At 42.5% G+C, this 23669-nt stretch overlaps 1 protein-coding gene across 1 annotated transcript in view; it reads left to right on the plus strand.

The window, feature by feature from the left end:
* The window catches only part of camkmt (calmodulin-lysine N-methyltransferase), a 117107-nt gene that overhangs the window by 66434 nt on the left and 27004 nt on the right, over positions 1 to 23669 (plus strand). The window contains exons 4-6 of the mRNA XM_069659059.1: positions 15879 to 15939; positions 18288 to 18339; positions 22232 to 22295. Coding sequence (XP_069515160.1) covers positions 15879 to 15939; positions 18288 to 18339; positions 22232 to 22295 — 177 coding nt within the window. The remainder of the gene's footprint in view (positions 1 to 15878; positions 15940 to 18287; positions 18340 to 22231; positions 22296 to 23669) is intronic.

Raw genomic sequence — 23669 nt, forward strand, 5'->3', positions numbered from 1 at the left:
ACCTGGATCTCTTTTTAACACCTGACACTATCGGAAATAAAATCAATTAGTTTATTGAAGGAATATTAATCAGAAATTATTTAATTCCTCAGCAAAAAATCAACTTTGTCACCCTAATCTAGTAGCCAGAAGCCAGAGATGGAAAAAGACAGCAGAGATGAGAGGAGAGGTTAAGAGAATAAGCTGTAGGAAAAAGGAGAAAATGACAAAGTGACAGAGAACTAAGGAAGAATAAAAGGATATAGGGAAGAAGAAAAGAAGGAGGATGGAGGAGGAGGAGGAGGGGGTGACATTGCTCCTGGGTTAGTGCTCCAAAACGGAGTGCTAAAATCATTTCAGCTCAGATAAAGCTCTGGCCACTGCCAGGCCGCCCCGGGATATCTGCCCTGCTCATCTGCCTCTCCAATGAAACGCCTGCACACAGGGAGCCTCCGGGCAGACCAACACACACACACACACACACACACACACACACACACACACACACACACACACACACACACACAGTCACTAAGTCAGTTGGAAATACACACTGCTGCACCACATGTGCACACACTCGTTGGCCTCTCATGGCGAGTTTGTCGCAGTGCAGTTTATTTCAGTGGAGAGAGAAACAAGCGACAGAGAGCCCCCGGGCGTCTCCTTCCTCCTCTGAAGGGCCCAAATTAACACCCTGCCACCACAACCGCTCCTCCTCCCAATCACCGCTGCCTCCACCCATTTAGATCATCCATACTTTAACAAACTCACCCCAGTGACCTTCCTCCTGTCCTGCCCTCACCTTCTCATAAACTGCTTTCATCCTCACGTCACAGAATTGATCATCATGTCTTTTCCACATGTTAAAAACGACCGCAACATGATTGGTTACCTTAAACAATTTCACCACAGTAGACACAAAACGACATAACGAAATAACTGCTCCGACACACAAGCTTCATCAACAGAGCAGGGTAGATAAAGCAGCTGTTAAACTGCACAAATGTGTCCTCGGGAAGTTCGAATCGGCCAGCTTGATGTTGGTTGGAGCGTGAAGCTGAGTGGCCAATCGCAGGCCGGCGTGACCCTGCAGGCAGCCAATCATTCAAGTGAAGTGCATTAAAAGGAGTTATAGGCATATCTGTAATGCTGCTGCAGCACCAAACAGACATGTAACAGTCACATATACCTGTAAGTCAGCATCAGGCCATTGATCATTGTAACATGGTGTAACATCATCCAGGTTGTATCACTTTTCAGTCAGTAAAAGACGTTTTCAGCTGCTGAATTTCTGCGTTTTGGACTTTTGATCAGACACTACAAGAAATTTAAAAATGTCACCTTAGACAAAAATTATCTATAAACGTTTTTACACTTTCTTTACACTTTATAGACCAACTTTTTATTGATTAATCGAATAAATCATAGATTAATAGTCCATAATTGCAGCCTTAAATAAGACCAATCGCTGTCCTTTAAAAGGCTCACAACCCAGGCACTGCTGTGCACAGGACAACACAACAGTACTTGGACGTGAAGGAGACTTATTGTGAATTTTATCCGATAATTTACACATTTAAAACACGTTTCTGTGACAATTTGACAAACCGTCTCCTGCAGCTCCGTCTTTGTATCCCGAACTGATCCACACCCTCGTGTTTACCTCCCTCACCTGTCTCCCTCTCGTCTCCTCTCCTCTCAGCACCTCTTCACTGAGATAGAAAATCTGAGTCTCATGTTTAAGGCATCAGAGCAGTTGTTGGGCAGACTCCTGGATGTGATTTCTGTCTCCCTCCTCTGTCACACGCTCCTTATTCTGTCACTCTTGTACAATATATCCTTCTCCCCCCGCCCCGCCCCCCTGTCTGTCAACTCCTTCCTTCAATTTAGACTTTGTGGTATACATGTGACTGCCTGCTCCCACACTGATGTGCTCACAAACACACAGGCCAGATATGCTTTCATTTTTTGGTTCTCAAATGTGATGATTTGCAGGTTAACTTCTTTATATCATAGAAAATTGAGTATTTTGGGGTTTTGGATGATAATAGGGATTTTTGCATTTAATGCACAATTTTAACTTTAATTAAATTATCAGCAGGTTAATCTATAATGAAAATATTTGTTGCTTACTGCCCTAATCAGTTGGACAAACTGGCGCTTTTATGAATAAGGCGATTCTTTAGCACCTTTGACATCACTGAATATCATTTATTTCAATTTTCTCTGATCCAAGCTCGGTTTCTTGGAAATTGTGTGAGCGTGATCTGACATTGTTGACTAAAATTGATGGCTAAATTAGTTGCCGACAAATGTAATTGTCGATCATTGCATGTTTTTCATCCTGTGCACGGACCTAACATCGTTTTCCGGAGCTGAGGTTGCTAAAGGGTGAGCCATCTCTCATCCTTACACTCTGCTGAGAGTTGAGCATGCAAATCAGCGACCGGGAAGCGAAAGGCAAACAAAAGATAGCAAAACGGCGGCAGCCAATGCAACACCATCGTGTCCTGACGCTTCTAAAGTCTGGGAAGATTTCACCCTCCACGCTGCAAAGAAAAGGATCGCCTGCAAGTAGGGCTGGGTATCGATATGGATTTCTCAATTCAATTCGAGTCCGATTCACAGGGTCCCGATTCGTTACATCATGTACGTTTTATTTGACGACACACAGCAGTCAACACAATATTAACTATTTCATGAATTAGGTAGCTTATGAACTTTTTTTCCAGTTCCGATTTTTAGTCCATCATTTTTGTACATCTGGCTCAGGGTTTTGATTAAACAAACTGGGCTACAACTTCCGTGAGATTTGGCCACGAACAAAGCCAGAGTAAAGGCATACTGTATAACAACATGTCGAAAATACACTTGTGGCCAAAGCCGACGCTAACACAGAGTAACGTACACATCAGTGCAAAACTAACTTACATATTCATGGACGCACACACGATAAAAAGAGTCCTGGCGATCACTGACGTCTCTTTAGAAGGTGCAGTAAACAAGTCCGGGCATGTCTCCCTCACTGCCGTGTTTCGAAAGGTTGCGCTGAGTTGTGCTGCGTTCAGGAGCGCTCAGAAATGTGAGTGTTCAGACACTTTTTTACATATTTTGAAAGATCGATCTCGGGATATATGAATCGGTATTGGATCATTCAAATGAGAATCGATTCGAATCGGGAAAATTGATTCTTTAAACCCAGCCCTACCTGCAAGATTTGTAAAGCGAAAGATTATTATATACAGCAGGTGAATTGATGTGTACATCATAAAACACATTCACTTGATTGCCTTTGTATGATTTGTGAATAGGATGAAAGTCATTGATTACTAATGTTTAAATGACATTTATGTAACAGGTTAACTGACTCTATAAAAAGACTGAAAGTGCCAGTCTGCGTTATTTGGTGTAAATAATGTTTTTATTTGGTCTATCTGCCTATAAGCAGGACAGCGGTCAGCAGGCACCGATGGCTCAGACTTATTCAGATAACAGAGCTGCCGGAGCCGGTGTGTTCTCGCCTTCCACAATCTCATTTATTTGGAGATGGTGTTTGTTTGAGAAGTGTTTTTTTTTTTAGCAGGCAAAGCCGACCAGGGCTCCAATTTTGGTTGAAACAACTGGTGTTTTTGATGTCAAATCTGGTGACTCTTGCATTTAAATGACAAGTGGGTTAAGATTTGGTTTCAACGAACGTCACAGTCGGCAGATGCTGACAGCAGAAGAACGTGGAATTCCTTTAAATGTATGTTGTTCCTTCACGTTAGGCTGGATGATCGTGTTTTTTCATTTCACGTCAGTTCACATAAAACAGGTTTACATCAGGGATGGGCTGAGTGATAGCTGCCAGGCTTTCTTATATTGTTTTCTTTTTTTCTTTTGCCATGATCCAAGAAATGAGAGCCTCTCATCAGTTAGTTTAATCTGAACTGTCCTCCCTGCACTCTCTCATTTTACCTTCACCGACTCCTCTCTGCTGCCCCATTCCCCCTCAGTGTCTCCTTTTTATTCCTCCAGTATCCCAACTCTTTCATCCCTCCATCTTTCTCTTCTACAATCACCCCCACCCTCTTCTCTCCCCCCCCATCCTAATTGTTTATACATTAACATTCAAAGAAACTAGACAGCTTGCTGCAGGTGACACCCTGTAATTTGACATCCTTGCCTTTCTCCAAGGAAGGACAGAGATGCAATCTGTGGCAATCTACATTGTGTGTGCGTCTGCATGTGTGTGTGTGTGTGTGTGTGTGTGTGTGTGTGCAGTATAATCTGGGGTTGTCACACAGCCCCATGCCACTCTCTGTATGCTAATCAATGAACGAAGCTCTGCAAAGCTCTCGTCTGCCAGCTAAACCCCACACCTCGCTGCTGATATGTCTATTAGCCACATGTCAAACTCCCGCTTTGTTTCGGCCTCCTCCTGTCTCTCCCCACACCTCCTGTCTCTCCTCACATCTCATTCCATCGTTCCTCCTCCTCTCTGTCGGTTATTCTGCCTCTCTCATTCCCTCCTGCATATTCCTCTCTCCGTACCCTGTTCGGCTCTCCTCCCGTAGCCCTCACTTCCACGCCAATGGTTGTGCTACAGATGTCATTTTATTAAGTGAACACTCTTTACTTTTATTCAGTGCCAATGAGAATCGCAGGGCATGATGGGATACATGGTGAAAGAAGCCAGTACTGAAGCTTGAGAGCTCTTTTTTTTCTCTTCAATTTGCTGCATATTTGACTAAAAAACATGAACGACAGAATAAAATATTACGATGTGAATGTGTTGGTTGTTCGGATACAGATACCAGTATTGGTATCGGCCTCCGATACTGCCTAAGATACGGTATCAAATTAGCCCCAAATTCAAATGGTTTCAGGTGACAATAACAGAAAACAATCAGTGTTTTTCCTCCAATATTATGTTTATATTTTTAATTGCACTAGTATGGGAGGGGTACAAAGTATCAGCAAAATACTCATATTTAGGTATCGGTATCGGGTAGAAAAAAAACTGTTCACAGAACATCTCTTGTATCATTTTATAAAGTAAAGATAAGAATGACCGTATTGGTCCAAATAAAAGACAGGGTTTTTTTTCCCCTTGACATACATCAGAAAAATCGGGATCGTCTTATATTCTGAGACTTTTAAAGGCCAGCATACGTTCACAACAGTAGACTGCGTGGCTGAGGCCAGCCGTCAGTCACGACGACATTGTGAGGGGGAAGAAAGATGGAGAGAAACACGGTGACCGTCTGCAACAAAGTGGCTCAAAAGTATAAATGAGGCGAGTAATGATGTCAATTATAAGATAATTGTTATCACATAGTGTAATGTCCAAAAAAGGTGAGCCCACAAAGATCACAGGTAACCGTAGCGGCGCGGGCTTAGCCTGGCCCTCTGCACCTTGGTTAAAGCTCCTGGGAGTCAGCAACGGACTGCCGTACTGCCGTGTCTTGAAGATGCAAACAGTCTTACATAACAGATGCTAACAGAGAAAAGCGTACTGCGGTCCTTAAGGCGGTCGCTTTCAACTGATTGACAGGAGAGTGTGTCAGTATGTTACTGGAAAAATGTAACAAAGGTTTGCCCGTTTTCAGAGCTGCCATCCAGCTGTTTCAGGACTCACTTCACTTCGATTGATTCCGATAAATTTTGAAAGGTGTTTTATTTAATTTAAATGTGACAATTTAATGTAAAAGATAATGAAACATGATTTTATTCAAAATTTAAAATCAGTTATTTTCTTTATAAAAACAAAATCGTTTTAAAAAAGTCTTGAAAAGGGGGGGTCGTCGTATAATCAGGGTCGTCTTATATTCAGACCAATGCGGTAGTGCTTGCACGTATAACAGGAAGCCATGACTTGACATAGCAGAGAAGCAGCCCTGCTTGCTCAACATATACCATCGCTCTGCTCTATAATACCACACATGCTGCAGAACTGTCTTCTGCAACAGCGGTGGAGGAGATTGAGGAAACGAACCCGTCATGTAGACAGACGTGCTGACAGACAGGTAGAGGAGAGATAAAATGAGTGGTCGTCATTTGTCTTAAAGCTTTCGCAGGATATAAGACAGGATGACAGACAGACAGACAGGCAGGTGCGGAAGCAGGCAGACAAACAGGCGAGCAGACAGTTACAGGGGCAGTTAGACAGGCAGTCAGCCCTGGCATTTTGCAGCAGATAAGTAAGCTATCAGAGGAGGGGGATAAATAGCAGAGTAAAGATTGGTCCCGGCCCCCTCAGAGAGGAGCGGGGGGCCACAATGCAGGCGTGGTGGGCAGATAGCCCCCTGCTCTCATTATACTCTGCCTAATCCAAAACCATGTTTACTCAGAGAGAGAGAGAGAGAGGAGGGCCACGCTTATCGAAGCCCTGCACAGTCCTCTGAGCGTGTGTGTGTGTGCGTGTGTGAGCATGTGTTAAAATGAGCCTATTCCAATGGAAAAAGGGATCAGGAGTGTCTCCAAGGCGGACTCTGTTGGCTAGAATGTCGATGCTTATCACACATTGCCTGGCTCTTCTGGTGAAAGGCGAACAGGCTATCTGAACCGTCTATTCACAGTGCGTGTGTTTACCGTAGCGGCCGGGCAGACTGATCAATTCATAATTGTGTTTATTATTTACACACTGCTTTTAATACCTTTAAAAAACCTGGTCGCATTAATCAGGGAGGGAAAGATCCTTAAAGGCCACACAGCTTTCCTTTTCTCTGATCGATCAGGTTTTGTTCTTCATCCTTGTTGACTTGTGTTTGCATCGCAGCCTTTCTGCCTCCGATCACCTGACTGCAGCAGCCACCTGATTAATATACAGCATGAGGGCTCCTTAAAGCCTCGAGTGCCTCTGTAATACTTGCTTTTTGGCCCTATGGCATTCCAGTTCCTGTTGCTGATTACGCCTTTCTTTTCGTTACGAGGAAATTCTTTTGAGGCTGGATTATTTGATTAAGATCTTAGACTTGTACAGATTTCAGTATCAGCATAGTGACTGATGAACACTCAGCCCCTCAGTCAGCCTGCACATTCAAACTAATGGTTTTGATGATTTCTCTGAAGCTGGACTATTTGGAAAATTCGTGTTTTAATCTTGAACACGTTGCTGGAGAAGGAAGAATCAAACACTTAACACAAAATAAACTGTACCAAGAATCCTTCCACGGAATAATCTCTTTCTTTTGTACGAGTCATAATGGACATATTGTAGGCTACATTAGGACTGTTACACTAGGGCTGCAGCTAACAAGTATTTTTTTATCAATTAGCTAATCAAACAATTACTTTTTATCGATTAATCTAACGATTACTTTTTTTTATCGATTAATGTAATGATTACTTTTTTTATCGATTAATCTAACGATTACTTTTTTTATCGATTAATGTAACAATTACTTTTTTTATCGACTAATGTAAGGATGACATTTTTTATTGATTAATCTAACGATGACTTTTTTTTTAATCGATTAATCTAACAATGACTTTTTATCGATTAATCTAACGCTGACTTTTTTTATCGATTAATGTAACAATTACTTTTTTTATCGACTAATGTAAGGATGACATTTTTTATTGATTAATCTAACGCTGACTTTTTTTAATTGATTAATCTGATGATTACTTTTTTTATCGATTAATCTAACGATGACTTTTTTAATTGATTAATCTAACGATGACTTTTTTTATCGATTAATCTAATGATGACTTTTTTTATCGATTAATCTAATGATGACTTTTTAATCGATTAATCTAACGATTACTTTTTTTATCGATTAATCGAATGATGACTTTTTTTATCGATTAATCTAATGATGACTTTTTTTATCGATTAATCTACAGTGACTTTTTTTTATCGATTAATGTAACAACAAATGTATTTTTTATTCTAAAGATTATTTTTGATTACTTTTTTTGTCTCCAATTTCCACGTCACTGTGTGATAGTAATAATGATAATAGACTATTTGTCAGATGCCTGATCAGAAAAATACTGGCCTCAAACTCTAAAGGATTGCTATTACACATTTAATCACTGTATGTCACGGAGAGGCCAACTTCTTACCCTCCCCTCTATTAAAAGATTATGTTTGAGTTTTTCTCCAACTGGACATGAATGCATCTCTCCTCTCCACTTGTAACCATAGACCGTATACAAAGATGGATGACACAACAGCTCCCTTAAAGAGAAGCCAAAACATCTCTATCGCCCCCTGCTGACTGGCTGCAGTATAGGTCATAAAGCCCGCCTCCTCCATGTTAACAGATGGGACATGAGTCAAACTATAAAATCTAAATACACGTTAAATAAATGTTTCTCAAACATGGTTTCTGTCATTATAGTTAGTTATTATCATGCTGATTTACGTACAAGTGTTTTTATGACAAGTCTATTTTTAATGAGTTATCTGATGCTGATTATGATTGACAGCTCTGTTGACAAATACGGCTCCTGCAGCCGATCTGTTCTGGATTAGCAGAGTAGAGGAGGAATGGCGAGAGGAGACGTAACTAAAACAATCACTACAGTCATTGAAGTTTACATATCTGTGAACGTTAACCTCAGACCAACACAAGAAGCTGTTCTGCTGTTAAACACGCCGGCGTGCGGCAGAGTGACGGTAAATACAAGCGGAGCAGAGATAAGTTAAGCTTATATTTAGCATGGTACTGGGGCATCAGCTAAAACGTTGCGGCTCAACGCTCCACAAAATGTGGTTGCCCTAGGAGACCGCCTATATCACCTAACGACCTGGTTCTTACCCCTTATTTTAGCAGACTGTGATGAGTGACAAGATCTGTTTCTGCACGCACGTAACTTTACTGTGCTCTGGCCCTTAACTCTCCCCAGTCCGATTCGAACTAGGAACCTTCTAGCTAAGAGGCAACAGCACAAGTATTAATTGAATGAATGAATGAATAAACTAGATGAAACACACAAAGACTTGTACCTGTACTCTAAACACACACTTTTACCTCCGTATACAACCTTCTCCAGTCTGCCTCTGCCTTTCTCCTTCACTCTTTCTTTCCCTTCCACACACATGCTTCCACACATCAGCGCCGTGCTCTTGTGAACTGTGTGTACCCTGTCTAGGCTGGCCGGGGTAATCCTGGCCTCCACTAAAGTAGCCGTGTGAGAGGACAGATTGTCAGTTGATCATGGCCAGCCGAGAGCCTTATCCCTTATTGGATCGGCCATGGAGGAGGCTTAGGAATTATCTGAGGCCTCGCTTAATGTGGAGACGGATCACCGCCAGAGAGCCACGGAGCCCCGAAGACACGGCGGGCCTGAGGGGAGAGAAAGACACTATATGTGTGTGTGGTGTGTGTTTGTGTGTATCAGTATGTAGTAGTGATGGAGCCACATGTGTGTGTGCACAAAGCAACATCATGGCCCACTTAACCCCATCTTGACACCTCTCCCTCTCTCTCTCTCTCTCTCTCTCCTGTCCTTGCTTGGTCTATTTTTTTTGCCATCCATTCCTGTCCTCCTCACACTCTCCCCCTTATTCCCATTCCTCCTCCTCCTCTTTGTCGCTCCTCTCCCTGCTTTGTCCTTGCTGCTCTTCCTCTTTCTCTTCATCTTAAGCCCTCATGTCTTTCTCTTTCTGCTATTGCCCCTCTCTCCATCGGAACCCATCGACCGTGTAGCCTCTTTTAAATCAGATATCTGCATAGAAGTGTAGCTTACAGTCCGGTGGTGGACGTCTTCTCTCTACTCCAACAGCATTCCTGCTTCTCGAGTTAAGTCAGACTGTAAACAATTATCCGCACCCGGAAAAGGAGTCATTGCCTGGAAGTTCTGAATCGATCTGAATAACAGCGGGCCACACTGTAAGCCCCGGAAAATCTCCCGGAAGCTATATCTACGTCCTCCATCCTGCTTAACTTTTTCCCTCTTCCTCCTTCCCTTCCTTTTCCGAACTACACCTTCCTCCTCACTGCTCTCCATGACAGTGTGATGTGTTTGCATAACTCTTCCTCCTTCTCCTCTGCCTCTTCTTTTACTCGTCCTATCCTTTCTGTAGCCCTTTAAAGCAACTTAATGGGCGCTGGTTTAGCTCAGCGTTTAAATCGCACGACCCATGTACAGAGGCCCAGTCCTCGATGCGGTGGCCAACTCCCACCCTCGGCCCTTTGCCGCATGTCGTCCCTACTCTCTCTTCCCCTTTTTCCGACGCAATCCACTCTCCTCTATCTAACTTGAAAGGCATAAAAGGCCAAGAAAAATCTGTGCTTTGTTCAGAAAAACTTCAGACAATACTCCATTCTTGGATACAGCTATTCACAGCTCTATAGGAGGGCTTTGACATCTGTAGAACACATCGTTACACTCCAAAGGAAACACAGTGGCCTTGTACTGTATATAAGTTGAGTAAATGCAGCGTTAGAAAACACAACTCTACTGTACAACCTCTCATCTCTTAACATTTGCACTACACGAAGGATGCTTAAACTCTATTGTATTTTAAACAGTCTGAACAACAGCAATCAATATTGCTTTCAGCAGCGGCTCACTTAAGCAGATCCTGTTATCTCTGAAATGAAAGTGCTCAGGCTCGGTTTAATTAATTGTTGCTACTGAGAACAGACGGCCGGCCTCGTCTCAATCATCTCGGCTCAGCTCGCGAGTTATTTTAGGATGTCTTTCCCCGCAAATAGCACCTGGATCCCCTTCAGGTATTTGAAACAGCCCTTTAGCTAATTCCCTCCCTGCTGTCTGATCCCTGGAACGGCCCGGGATCCCTCGAGGACGTGGGTGGGGAGAAGGATGCCCGAGTGACCGGGTTACCTTTCTAAGCCTGCTGCCTTCGTGGCCCAAACCTGGATAAGCAGCAGAAAACTGAGGGATGGATGGATAATTCCATCCTGTGCATGTGATTACTCACAGCTACTGAAGCCAGATTAGCGCTGCCATAAGTGGAGTTCCCAGGGTCAGCTCGGGGTCACCAGGATGTGGAGGGATGAGGGTTTTAGGACCACGGCATTAAACACAAGTTCTACCAAGAAATGGGATTGGTTCAGCTGGCTTCCTACTTCCAGTGCTGCTAACTTGAAAGCATGTTTTAGGACCGGTTTCTAAGAAAGCACAGGATCAAGGAAAGCCTGGACAGCACACGACTGCCTGCAGTGGTCACGCCTTGTATTCTAAGGCTGTTTCAACCCTCCAGTAGTTTCTTTATTTAGAGCTGCAACCATTAATCCATCAGTTATCAACTTCTGCCAACTATTATCATAACATATTATGTGGTTTGAGTAATTTTTAAAGAAAAACATATCTGATTGGAGCTTCTAATTTTGTGCTGTTTGCATGCAAATGATGCATGTTTAAAGTTAAAACAGGGATATCCCATCCTGCCCCAGCAAGTAGGACAGATACATTAATAAATAAATAAATTCACTGTTAAATTATTGAGCATTGAAATATATATATATATATATATATATATATTATAGGGCTGGAAAACTGCCTTCTAATGTCACAATAAACCATCCATCCATCCATTAGCTATACCGCTTATCCTGTGCAAGGTCACATTGGGGCTGGAGCCTATCCCGGCCATCATTGGGCAAGAGGCCGGGTACACTCTGGACTGCAATTTTAGGGTCACCAATGATCATACCAGCATGTCTTTGGACTGTGGGAGGAAGCAGACGTACCCAGAGGGAACCCACGCATGCACGGGGAGAACATGCAAACATTCTACCTGTGTGAGGCAGAGATGTGGACTGGAGACTTGTTGACTTGGACTTGAGTCGACTCGAGTCCCTGTTTTGATGACTTGCGACTTGACTTGGACTTGCAAGTTAATGACTTGACTTGACGCATGATCACTCGGATGACTTGAGTGTGTTCATAAGTTTGAATGTTAGCTGTTCAATATAAAATGATATCATTAAAAGTTTCTGTCTAACTATCAAGTATGTATGCAGCGCAAACTAAAAATAATCATTGGACGACCCAAAAAGCTCCCCGGTATGTGATTGTCGTTATTGGATGACTGGCTGTCAGTCAAACTCCTCGCTATGGCAACACGCAACATCAAAGGCCCCCCGCTACCTGATGTTTTTCCCAAAGAGAAGCCTCATCAATCGTACTCGTTACGGTCTCAGACGATACCATCATCATGGCTGCGTCTGTGCCAAGATAATACACATACAATTCATACTTTTTGAACAGGTTATATAAATTGGTCAATAATATCATAATTAGACCGGCTTCTAATACCTTGTCTTTTCTCTTTATAAAGACCGGATACTACAGGTAAGAGTGCTGGATCTTGGGTGGAAAAAAAGTGACTTGGGACTTGACTTGACTTGCCCAAGAAAAAACGACTCGAGACTTGCTTAAGACTTAAGCAAAGATGACTTGGTCACAACACTGTGAGGCAACAGCGCTAAACACCTCACCAATGTTCAGACCCAACTAATTAAATTGAAAGTACAATGAATAAGAACAAGACGTCCTCCACATGAAATAGGAGTGTCTGAGTAAATCTATAGCATATATGAATAAAACTGGACATTTTGGACACTGTAATTTAACATATTTAACATCTATTCAGCATAACAGACATGCAAAGCCAACATGCATTGTACACATGTACTTTTTAAGCCACCTCTCAATCAGAACGATTTCGTCTCACAGCTTTTCAGCTGTTCCTAAACCAAGAGCATCCCACCCAGAGGGGAGTTTCAAGCGCACAGCTCCAATAAGCTGTGCATATGGTTTTCGGGGTAACACCATTGGCAAGGTTTAGTGCCTTGGAGTGATAACTATATTAAGCTGCTACGCACACACGCACACACCTACACTGCCTCCTTTCCTCATCTGGTAATTGAAGGTGAGAAATAATTTCATTATCCTCAGGAAGAGTAATCTGCTCTCTGCTCCTGATCCCTTCATTTCCTACAGTGCACCTCGACCTGGGAGGCACACACACACACACACACTGACAGGCACCACATCACGAATGCATGCACACACAAACACACAGATACACACCCATAGTTTTTATCACCCTTGGCTATTAATGTTATTGGAGTTGGGGATTAACCATCAGACTCACATATGCTTTACAAAGCTTTATTACTTAGTGCTGTCTGTCTTGCTCTCTCTCTCACACACACAAACACGCACACACATGCAAACAAATGACTTTGTATTAAAGAAAGTTAATCTTGGAGTGTGAGCATCAGCCTGAAACTCCTCTTTCACATCAACATGTGGGGCTTCCTTTTTTCTTCTTCTGCTCGTCTTGTTGAACCGCAGAGCTCACCCACTTTAATGTTGCATTACCACCCTCTGCTGTTCATCTCCCCGAGATGTTTTGGGTGGCCCTTGATGTCAAGTGTCATGGTAACACACATCGCTGCACATAGGGAGGGGGAGGAGCTTAACTGACGTTTTGCAAAGAGCATCTAATACCCCGGCCGCACATCAGTTCTAGTGGGTGAACAAAGCCTGCAGGTGCAACAGTGTCTCTGCTCAGTCCTGCAGCAGAACAGGGCGCTTACTATTTGTTCACTCCTGCCTGGTAAATACTGGAAATAAAAGTTAAATATGCTTTTTATTCATCAGGGTATCAAGAGCTGCACCTCAGGCTGCCTTCTTTTACCTGCAGTGACCAAAGCCAAATGCAGATTTAATTATGGAACAGTAAGATGAGCGTAAATACAAAGGCATGCTCAGTGATGTCATCATACAGCCTTACATAACACAGGAAATGTGTATTTCTCCACATAATGGTTAAGGCCGCCAATATTCCTTTCTGTCACTGTCTGATTCATCACTGTACTGTAGTTTATTTTCAGTCAAACTGCCATGCACAATACTTTCTAGTGCACCAAATGTTTATAAGTCTAAGTATTCAGTTTTTTTTAAATAACTTGTCTCTATTTTCTCCAACAGTATGACGCTTTATGTTTGATTTAGTAACAGGTACAGTCTGTGCATAAGAGTGCTGAAGTTGTGTTTAAAGGAAAGGATTGTTTTTCATACTTTCCGACCGACTGATTGACCGACTTACATGTCCTCAATGTGGAATCTAATATGCTTGGTAAATAGAGCCACAGCCAAGGAAGACATGTCCAAAAGTATTCATGGACAGACTTTCAATGTTTAATGAGAGATGTTAAAAATGAAAAACACACTCAAGAAGAATAAAATACTGTTACGCTCCACGCTAAGATGGCCCATGTGCGGCGAACAACAATCCACAAACTGACCCAACAAAAACATAAAAACACCTTAGAACACGGAAATTCATGGGATTTATTCTTAGAAATACGGTAGTGTACATATAACCAATTAATTAAACAACTAAGGACCAAAATACCACAACAGAACCACACAAACATTCCTGCCTGAGAGGCAGCAAGGCAGCAGGCCTCACTTAAAAAGCCTCTGTCCTCTGATGTCAGCGGATGAGTTTAAAACACTGTTCCAAGGCCAGGTGCACCTCGTTAACAAGATTCACCTGCAGAGCTGCAGACAACGGCAGGGGAAAAGGGACAAACATTAAGTAGAATTACAAGGACTACAAATCAAAAAAATGTCAGATTAAAAAATGTAAACAGAGGCACAACAACAAACCCGCATGCTGAGGTCGTTCCCAGCATTGCTTTACATACAGAATACCATCGCGGCTCTGACTGATGCACCAGCTGACAGTATGAAGTTCATATACTGTGTGACAGGCGCCTGACTGAAGGGGAATAACAGTTTAAGCCTTACATGTCTTGAAACTCTCTAGACACACAGTGTAGCTACTCTGGCTGTCAGTGTGTGTGTGTGTGTGTGTGTGCGTGCTGTCAGGCCAAGACGTCGCAAGCGTGTTTTTTTTTTCTAATGGGGAAAAGGAATATTTGGACATTTTATCAATAGGCATTATTAAATCCTGCTTGCTTGAGCTAATCTTGGCGGACCGGAGCGAGGCGAAAGAGAGCGAGCGAGCGAGAGAGATATAGGCACAGAGAGGGAGAGCGAGAGAGCAGTGATGTCTGCCCCGCGAGGTGAAGAGAGACCGCCTGTAAGCCGCTTATTATATCGACTACCACCTTTTCTCTCTCCTCCTCCTCTAACCCTCCCTCCCTCCTCGGTTTTTCTCTCGTTACCTCGCTCATTTTCTATCTCTGTCTCCCTCCCTCCCTCCCCAACCCATTCTATATCCCCTCATTCTCTTTTCTCAACAACTCCTTCATGTAAACACACACGCACACACACACACACACACACATGAATATGTGCGCGCAAACACACCCAGACGGCGCCAAGCCGAACCTTCGTGTTCAAAGCCAGAAGCAAAAAGCTGAAGTTTTATTCAAATGAATGTTTACTTTTTCTACTGCCAAGATGTGTGTGTTTTCTGTGTGTGTGTGTTGAGAGGCAGAAAGAATACAGCAGCAAGCATGCAAGTGTGTGTTCGTATGTGTGTGTTACATGCACAGCAGAAGGAGAAGGGCTGACAGTAGGTGATAAGGCAGACAGGCCTGCACGCTGTGATTATCACCCACCGGACCCCCTGTCACACACACACACACTTGCATACACACACTTGCATACACAGTGCCCAATGAGAGAGTGTGTTGCAAGGATTTAGGATTGAAAGACAGACAGACAGACAGACAGAGGAGAAGAAGCCTTGGATCACAGGCAAGGTGGAAACCACAAGAGAAGCGAATGAACACAGACTGTAAACACAATGCATCCAATTATGTTTCACTGAACGCTCATTGTTTTTATTTGGGGTTTGTGTCAATATTCAGGTGTTTTGATGTTGAGACACTGGAATCAAAGCACCGTGTCACATAGAGATGCTGGGCACACGCCTGCAGACAAAGATCTGTCGATGAGACGGATGGATATCGTGTAGTTTCTAACTCTCTGTATGTCTCTCTCTGATGTAGGTGTGTGGCCGTCTGAGGAGGTGATGGCTCATTACTGTCTGAAGAAACGTCACATGTTCAAGTGAGTTATTCCTCTCTTTAAACTTTCTCTTTCAGTCGTCCTAATACCAAAACTGTTTCAACATGAAAACACTGGCCTGACAGCTGTGGTGGATTACATAGGACAGTATGAAGGAGTATCTGTCAGTTTAGTAAGTCGGTTAGCGTGGTTATTTTAACTTTCCTGTAACACTTTGACATTAAAGGGCCAGTTGGCCGATTTTCAACCTCAGTCCTATCATGCTGTTATTGGGAGCTAATGCCATTATGGAGGACGCTATCCGCTTCTCCAACGGAATGCCCTGGAAAACCAGCCAGACTACATACAACGCGTCACATGGAGGCCAGGGAGCTCACTAAACTACACTTCCTCAATCTAGGACGCCCGCCTCCGATGTCATGTCTCGTTTGAAATCGTCAGGTTTGAAATGTAGACTGCAGACCTGAAGATTTTTTAGATGATCCACCGGTATATTCTGGTCGTATTTCGGATTCTGTACCGCTCTGAGCCATTGCCTGCAGCGATCAATATCCTTGACTGGAAAACAGTAGTATTTCACTCCAGCGTCTCTCGCTGGGCCGTTCTTTCAGAGGGAGGGGCGCAATGCACGCTGGGTGTTGTAGGAATGTAGAATGGGCAAAACCACAAGCTGTTTGTACAACTTTCTCCACAGCTATGGCGCCAATTTGAAATATTATTGCTTCTATCGATTACAGAAAACAGCTTTGACTGACAGTGGCTTTTTCCAGGGGAGAATTGCTCCTTTAATAAGATATTTACAGCTTGAATTATGAGACATTATTGAGACAATCAGACGGCTGATTAACAGCATATAAAGGAAGGCCTTCTTTCAAGAGCAAACTTATTGCAAGCATTAAGGGATGTAGATGACTAACAAGTGTGTCAATCTGATCATTTTTGGCTGTTCATTTTGACTTTTAGCTCCTTTTCCAGTTCAGTGCCACACCCGACCCCTTTATCAGCCTACATGTTTTACCTTTACGTTGTACATTAATCAGTCTTCCAAAAACATTGGCTTTCAGCTAGATATTAAAACAGATAAAGGATTTTAGTCATCTTACGCCTGGAAACAGCAAAACAAGCTTCAGGAAAGTTAGTGGCAGCTCGTCTTGCAGTCACAAAACCCCTGAAAAGGAGTGTCGGAAAAATTCCAATGTTAACCAGTTTTGCTAGTTTCAATTACCAGGTCCGTTTGCTTTGGGATGGACTCTCTGGATATTCGTTTCCGGGAATAACACTTGTAAACGATGAACACTGAAGGAATCCCAACCCTAAAAACAAGCTGAGCTAGTAGCAGCTCATCTCACAGCCCCTCCTGACATCCTGTGTCTGCCAAAGAACATCACAGAAAAACATATTTTTAAGTTGAACTGCTTTATTTTGTGTTTTTGCTGGTTTTAATCACAGGGTTTGTTTTTTTTTGAGAAGAGGAGACGTCTGTGGATAATTCGCCTACAGTAAAGACCTCGGGAACAATGAGGGGTCAATTTGAGACAGGGTTTGTAAAGTTTACAGCCTGTCATGCTGTTATTCCTGCATTGCTCTGTGTACAGGGCTGCAGCTTATAAACCAAAGTGCAGAGATTCCACAAACAACATCCTTGATACACAGCTGCTGAGAGATAATTGCATCCATTTAACAATTTATCAAATGCAATTACACTACAATATATCAATACTTCTACATTTAACCTGTTCATTTAGTGCTGGAACCCGCTGTAAATGCTGCTGTATCTTTCCCTGCCACGCTGTGTTGTTCTGCGTTGCTCTTTCCCCTGCTCGCGTCTGCTGAGCGTCGGCCTGCCCTGCGGCACGGGGCTGAAAAGCACCCAGGCACCTTTGATTTCCACTCAAGGTGGAACGTCACCCTTTGATTTCCTGTTTTAACATTCAAGAGGCGGGAGGCGAGGAAGAGAGGGGTATTGATCAGAGCAGCGTGGTGAAGGTCAGCGAGAGAGGGAGGGAGGCATGAAGGGATGAAAGAGGACAGGGGCAGAGACGGAGGGGAAGGGGAGATGAAAGGAGGAAGAGGATGGAGAGAGGGGTTGAATGAGCATGCAAGCTACAGGACTCTGTGAGCGTGTGTGTGTGTGTGTGTTTTCTCAGATTCCCGCTGATTGAGCTTGTGCTTCTCAATGTTCAGTATTCAGCTTTCAGGTTGATGGTTGAATTGATATTTCTTATCCTGCTGTGTTTACTGTGTGAGTGTGCATGTGTGTGGATGATAGCATGAGCTGTTGTAAGTGTGTGTCTACTGTACTGTGTGTTTGCGTGTGTGTGTTAGTGCTAAAGTGCTAGTTTGGGCTCAACAAGGTGAATCTTATTCCCACTCTTCTCTCTGTCTCTCAGGGGTGCAGTGTGTGAGTTGGGAGGAGGTATGACTTGTCTTGCTGGGCTCATGGTAAGTGACCCACGCACACACACACACACACACACACACACACACACACACACACACACACACATACATACACAGATTTCTGTAGGAGAAGTTGCTTGGCTTCCCTAATGAAATTGACCCCCACCAATCGATACACAAACAGCATGGGCACACAGTATTCATACCTCTTCATATACATATCATTCACTTCTTGTGTTTTTGCACGTTTGTGTACGTATGCGTGCTCAGTCTTTCAACCTATTAAATCAACCTTAAGCCATAGTCATAGAAGATCTCTTCCCTATGTTAGTTCCTAAATAGTTAAATAATATTTAAAACAACTTTTATGCATCGCAAGTTTTTTATCTAAAAGAATTTACAATACATATGAGTTCTTAAGCAAATCCTAAGTGTGTGTGAACAATTAGGAGTTTCCTAGGCAACACTTTCTTTGTCCGTCAGTCCTCAGGTGTGACTCCTCCTTAATTTATCAAACTCACAGTTTTTTTGTTTTTTTTTATCAATTACCTTCAATTTACTTTCTTTTTGTAATTAGCAATCTGCTCAAATTATTCCAACCTTTAAACTGCAATGTAACTTTTTTCAGTCAAATTCTTACTTTACCCAAAGTTAATAATTGGTTACAAAATATCTCCAACATACTTAAATGAACTATCTTGTCTGTGAAAGTGTTTTTTCATTCAAACCAATCAGTAGTTGGGGTGCCTCAGGGAAGCATATTCGGTCCCTTATTCTTGCTATGGAGAGTGTAACCAAACACTGTATAAGTGCTTATTGATGTGTTGCATGATACTCAACCAGACAGATTACTCTGGTAACTCTGGTTACTTAACGTAATTAAGTGTCACAAAATACCTCAAAGATAATTTAATGAACAATGTTGTCTGTGAATGTGGTTTTTCATTCTAACCAATCAACAGTTGGGGTTCCTCAGGGAAGCATATTCGGCCCCTTATTCTTGCTTTGGAGAGGGTAACCAAACATGTGCTTAATGATGTGTTGCATGATACTCAATGAGACAGATTACACATGTTTGCACATTTATAATTACAACAAGTCTTCATGTTAATATGGCAACAGTATTTGTACCTCTTGCTAATGTATGTTCTGCTGAATTAAGCACAACATACCAAGCTCATTCATGAAACACAATATTATCCTTAGCAGTAAGGTTGATTTATTTTTTCTTAAAAGTAAGAAAACATTTCTATCAGCAACTTTTAAGAGCAAGCAACTTTACATTTTGAGGTACACTCACTCTGAAGATAAAATACTCTGATTATGCGCCAGTGTCATTTCATTTGAAATAATGATTTTAACAGCTATTTCCTTAGGTTTATCAGCACAGTCACACAATCACCAGACCACCTGAGTAGTGACACCTAGCTATATGAACTAGCTTGGGTCTTAAAAGCTGTCTTGTATTGACAGAACACACAACACACACACACACACACACACACTGACAGACACACTCAGATATAGTCTGTCAGCCATAGGGTTTATTAGCCAGGGTCTTAAGGGCCCCTCCACATAGCAGGCGTCAGTGTCCCATCGATCTGCTAGAGGCCATTCTGTTTGTGTGTGTGTGTGTGTGTGTGTGTGTGTGTGTGTGTGTGTGTTGTGTGTGCGTGTGTGTTGGTGTGAGAAAAAGCCTGGTTTTATCTCTTCGCAGTCAATACACCATGTTTTGACATTGGTGGCTTGAGATGGAGTCCTTCCTTCACACCTCTCCTCCTCCTCATCCCTCCTTCATCCGCCACCGACACCACATTCCAGTTTTTTCACTGTTGTTCATGTGAACAGTTTGTTAATTATTCTTAACTGCTTTCATTTCTTTCCTCTCTCTCGACCTGCTTCTTGTCATTCATCCAATTTCTCTTCTGTACCATTTTCACACATTTCATTTCCCCCCTTTTTTTTTTTACACATGCCCCTGCAGTGTGCTGTGAAATTGCACTCTAGATTTCAGAATAATATGAAATTTATTATTTTATTATAAAGATATAAAGGCATCTTTTTAGGCCAAAACCTAGACCCCCCACACCTGCAATCAAATGAAGATATATCACGTTTACATTTGTAGCCTAAAAATTCTTACCCTGGGGCGCCGGCTTGGCTCAGTGGTTGACGTGCGCGTGAACCATGTGCAGAAGCTCAGTCCTCGGCGTGGTGGCCCACAGGTTCGAAAAAAATATATACAACACATCAATTTCCTACTCTTCAGACTTTAAAACTTCAGTCTCTTTTTCATACATTTAAGGTAAACACGTAAATGTGGTTTTCATTCTAATCAGTCAGCAACTGGGGTTCCTCAGGGAGGCATATTTGGCCCCTTATTCTTGCCATTGGGAGGGTAACCAAACACTGTAAAAGTGCTTATTGATGTGTTGTATGATACTCAACCGACAGATCAGACATGTTTGCACATATATACTGTAGTTACAACAAGTCTTACAAATTACAAGGCCATATATGGTACATGCCCATCCCCTAGAACAACACAAAGAAGCATATTCTGATTGAACAGTGCAACATTGAATTCTTAAAATGTTACATCACCATTGTCAAACAAATAAGTTTTATGAATCTAATACTTTAGTGTCAAGATCTATTTAGGTGTAGTCACATTAACAGGGTTGGGGTTAAATTGTTAAGATTGCACATGGTTAAGGACAGGGAACGTTGGTTGTCATTCTTAAACAATGCATAGGCTCGGGTTTGATATCGTACTTCCTACTTTACAGCAGTCTACGGAGTTTGACCATTTGATAACCTTTACTATAACAATGTTTGTGAGCTTTTGACATAGTCTGACTCTGCATGTGTGTATAGTGGTGTCGGCGGGTGGCGGGTGGTTGCTCATGGGTTGCAAAGTTGGGTTCCAGATCTTTCAGCTGGATGCTCTGGTTCAGCCTGGAGGTCCCTTCCTCCATTTGAACAGATGGTGGGTCGCACAGCACTCAGTGACCCCCTCACACACCCTGCAGGGCCTTAACATGTGTGTGTCTGTATGTGTGTGTGTGAAAGCATGCATGTGTGTTATTACAGACATTTTCATACACTTGATATGCTACATAGTGTGTTTTTTATATGACATACGCTTCAAGATTACATCCATCAACCTAACAGAATATGTGTGCATACCAACACAATAGCTACTTGCACTTATGCTCACCCATGGGTATATGCACACACACACCCTTCTTAACAGAAATTGACAGCCTGACACACACTTGCTGATATAAAAAAGCATCAGCAAAGAAAAGAAAATGTGAAAAGATGAGGTTATAGTAAAGCACACACCTCTCTATCTATATCTCCCTAACACAGAGACACACGGCGCAGCACAAAGCTGTCTATCCATTCTCCCGTCTCCCTCCCCTCCCTCTCTTTCCCTTCGTCTCTCACAGTCTGCTCCGCAAAGTTATATGAAGGGCATCAGGCAGGCCCGGCGAGCCGAGTGCAGAGTGACAGCGGCGAACGGAGTGATGGCTCGGCCCGATAAACACCCAGCGTCAAATGAAAAGGCTCTGCGCTTGCCATCATCCCCTGTCACAATGCAATTACTGAACAGAGTGATAGCAAGATAGCAGCCCCCACCGCTAGCCACAATGATAAAAGTATTGACTGATTTGATTGAATGATTAAAATAATGCAGACATAAAAATGGGGTGAAGATAGAGAGGGAAATGGCAGCGAGGAGAGGGAGCAATAGAGAGGGAGGGTGGGGCGGGCCGGGCTGCCATGAGTGAAGCTTTGTAGATATGGTTATGTCATTATTGTGTGTGTGCGTTCAGATGTTTGCTTCATCTAAGGGTGCTTTTGGTTTTGTTCTTTTGTTCCCTGTTGTTTCATTTCTCGGTCTTTTACCTGTCTCTCTGTCTCTCAGGTTGCCATTTGTGCTGACGTGAAAGAAGTTCTGCTATCAGATGGGAACGAGAAGTCCATTCAGAGTATCCTTTCATCGTCCTCTCCCCTTCTCTTTTTGTCTATCTCTCTATCTCTGCCTCGCTCCTCTCGCTCTCATTTATTTTCATGCATTCATATGGATTTATTTATATGAAAACTTTTGTCCTTTTTATTGCTGTTTCAATAAGACAATGAGGGGCTTTTTGTATTCAAAAATGAAACATGATTTAATCATATGTGGAGCCAATTTCACATGTGAAAAATATTATATGCCTGCAGTATTACATCTAACGCATGATAGATGTTCTATACACTGTCGATTACACGTGCCATAATTTAATAAAGAAAAAATAGACATTCATTCGTTGCAATTGCTCGGCCTCCAAGGCAAGATATTGATTTAATATGGGCATATGATAATTTCCATCCATCCATTATCTATACCGCTTATCCTGTTCAGGGTCGCAGGGGTGCTGGAGCCTATCCCAGCTGTCATTGGGCGAGAGGCGAGGTACGCTCTGGACTGATTGCCAGTCAGTCACAGGGCTGACACACAGACAGACAATCTTCACCCACACCTACGGGCAATTGAGAGTCACCAATGAACCTGATGAGCATGTCTTTGGACTGTTAGAGGAAGCCGGAGTACCTGGGGAGAACCAGCACGTGCACAGGGAGAACATGCAAACTCCACACAGAAAGGCCCCCTTTGTTTGAGCTCGCTGTGAGGCGACAGCGCTAACCCTTGCACAAACATGCAGCCCCATATGATAAGTTCTGTTATATATTTTTTCTACATTTTCATACTGTACTTTTTCTTTCCTTCTCTCTCTCATTTTATTAACAAAAGCTACTTTCGGAAGAAGAAATATCTTATATTATATCTGTATAGTTTCTATCACATTATTCCAAAATAATGTATTTGGATTCAGGCCTCTAGAAAACAAACTTAAAATGTGCTGTTTCGGGTCCGTAATCCACAGCTTCTTTCAAAACCATTGAAGAGAGGTGTCTGTGAAGGTTCTCAGTCATCCAGGTCATGGTCATTCTAAGCTTGATCCAAAAGGCAGCTGGACTTGGTTGAAGTTCTTGAAGACGTTTCAACTCTAATCCGAAGAGAGTAAAACTGTATGGTCATTTAGAGGCTGCAGTTTGTGGTCTTATTGAACAGTGTTACGTTATACCAAGGAGTGTTTCTACTATTTCATTCACATCATTTATATCAGTGAGGGTAGGTTGAATAATAGGGCTGAACGATTTTGAAAAAATATTTAATTGTGATTATGGTGTGATTTTTGCTGGGATCGGTACCAAGCGAAGATATTTGATACTTTTGTCTGTGTATGATGTGTAGGCCAGAGCATCTCTGCAACACAATATTTAAATTAGAATTATGTTTTATACACACATTTCACCCG

This window comes from Semicossyphus pulcher, unplaced genomic scaffold (assembly GCF_022749685.1).
Source record: "Semicossyphus pulcher isolate SPU_LCO1_2020_fin unplaced genomic scaffold, fSemPul1.0.p SCAF_12, whole genome shotgun sequence".
In the NCBI taxonomy this organism is placed as follows: domain Eukaryota; kingdom Metazoa; phylum Chordata; class Actinopteri; order Labriformes; family Labridae; genus Semicossyphus; species Semicossyphus pulcher.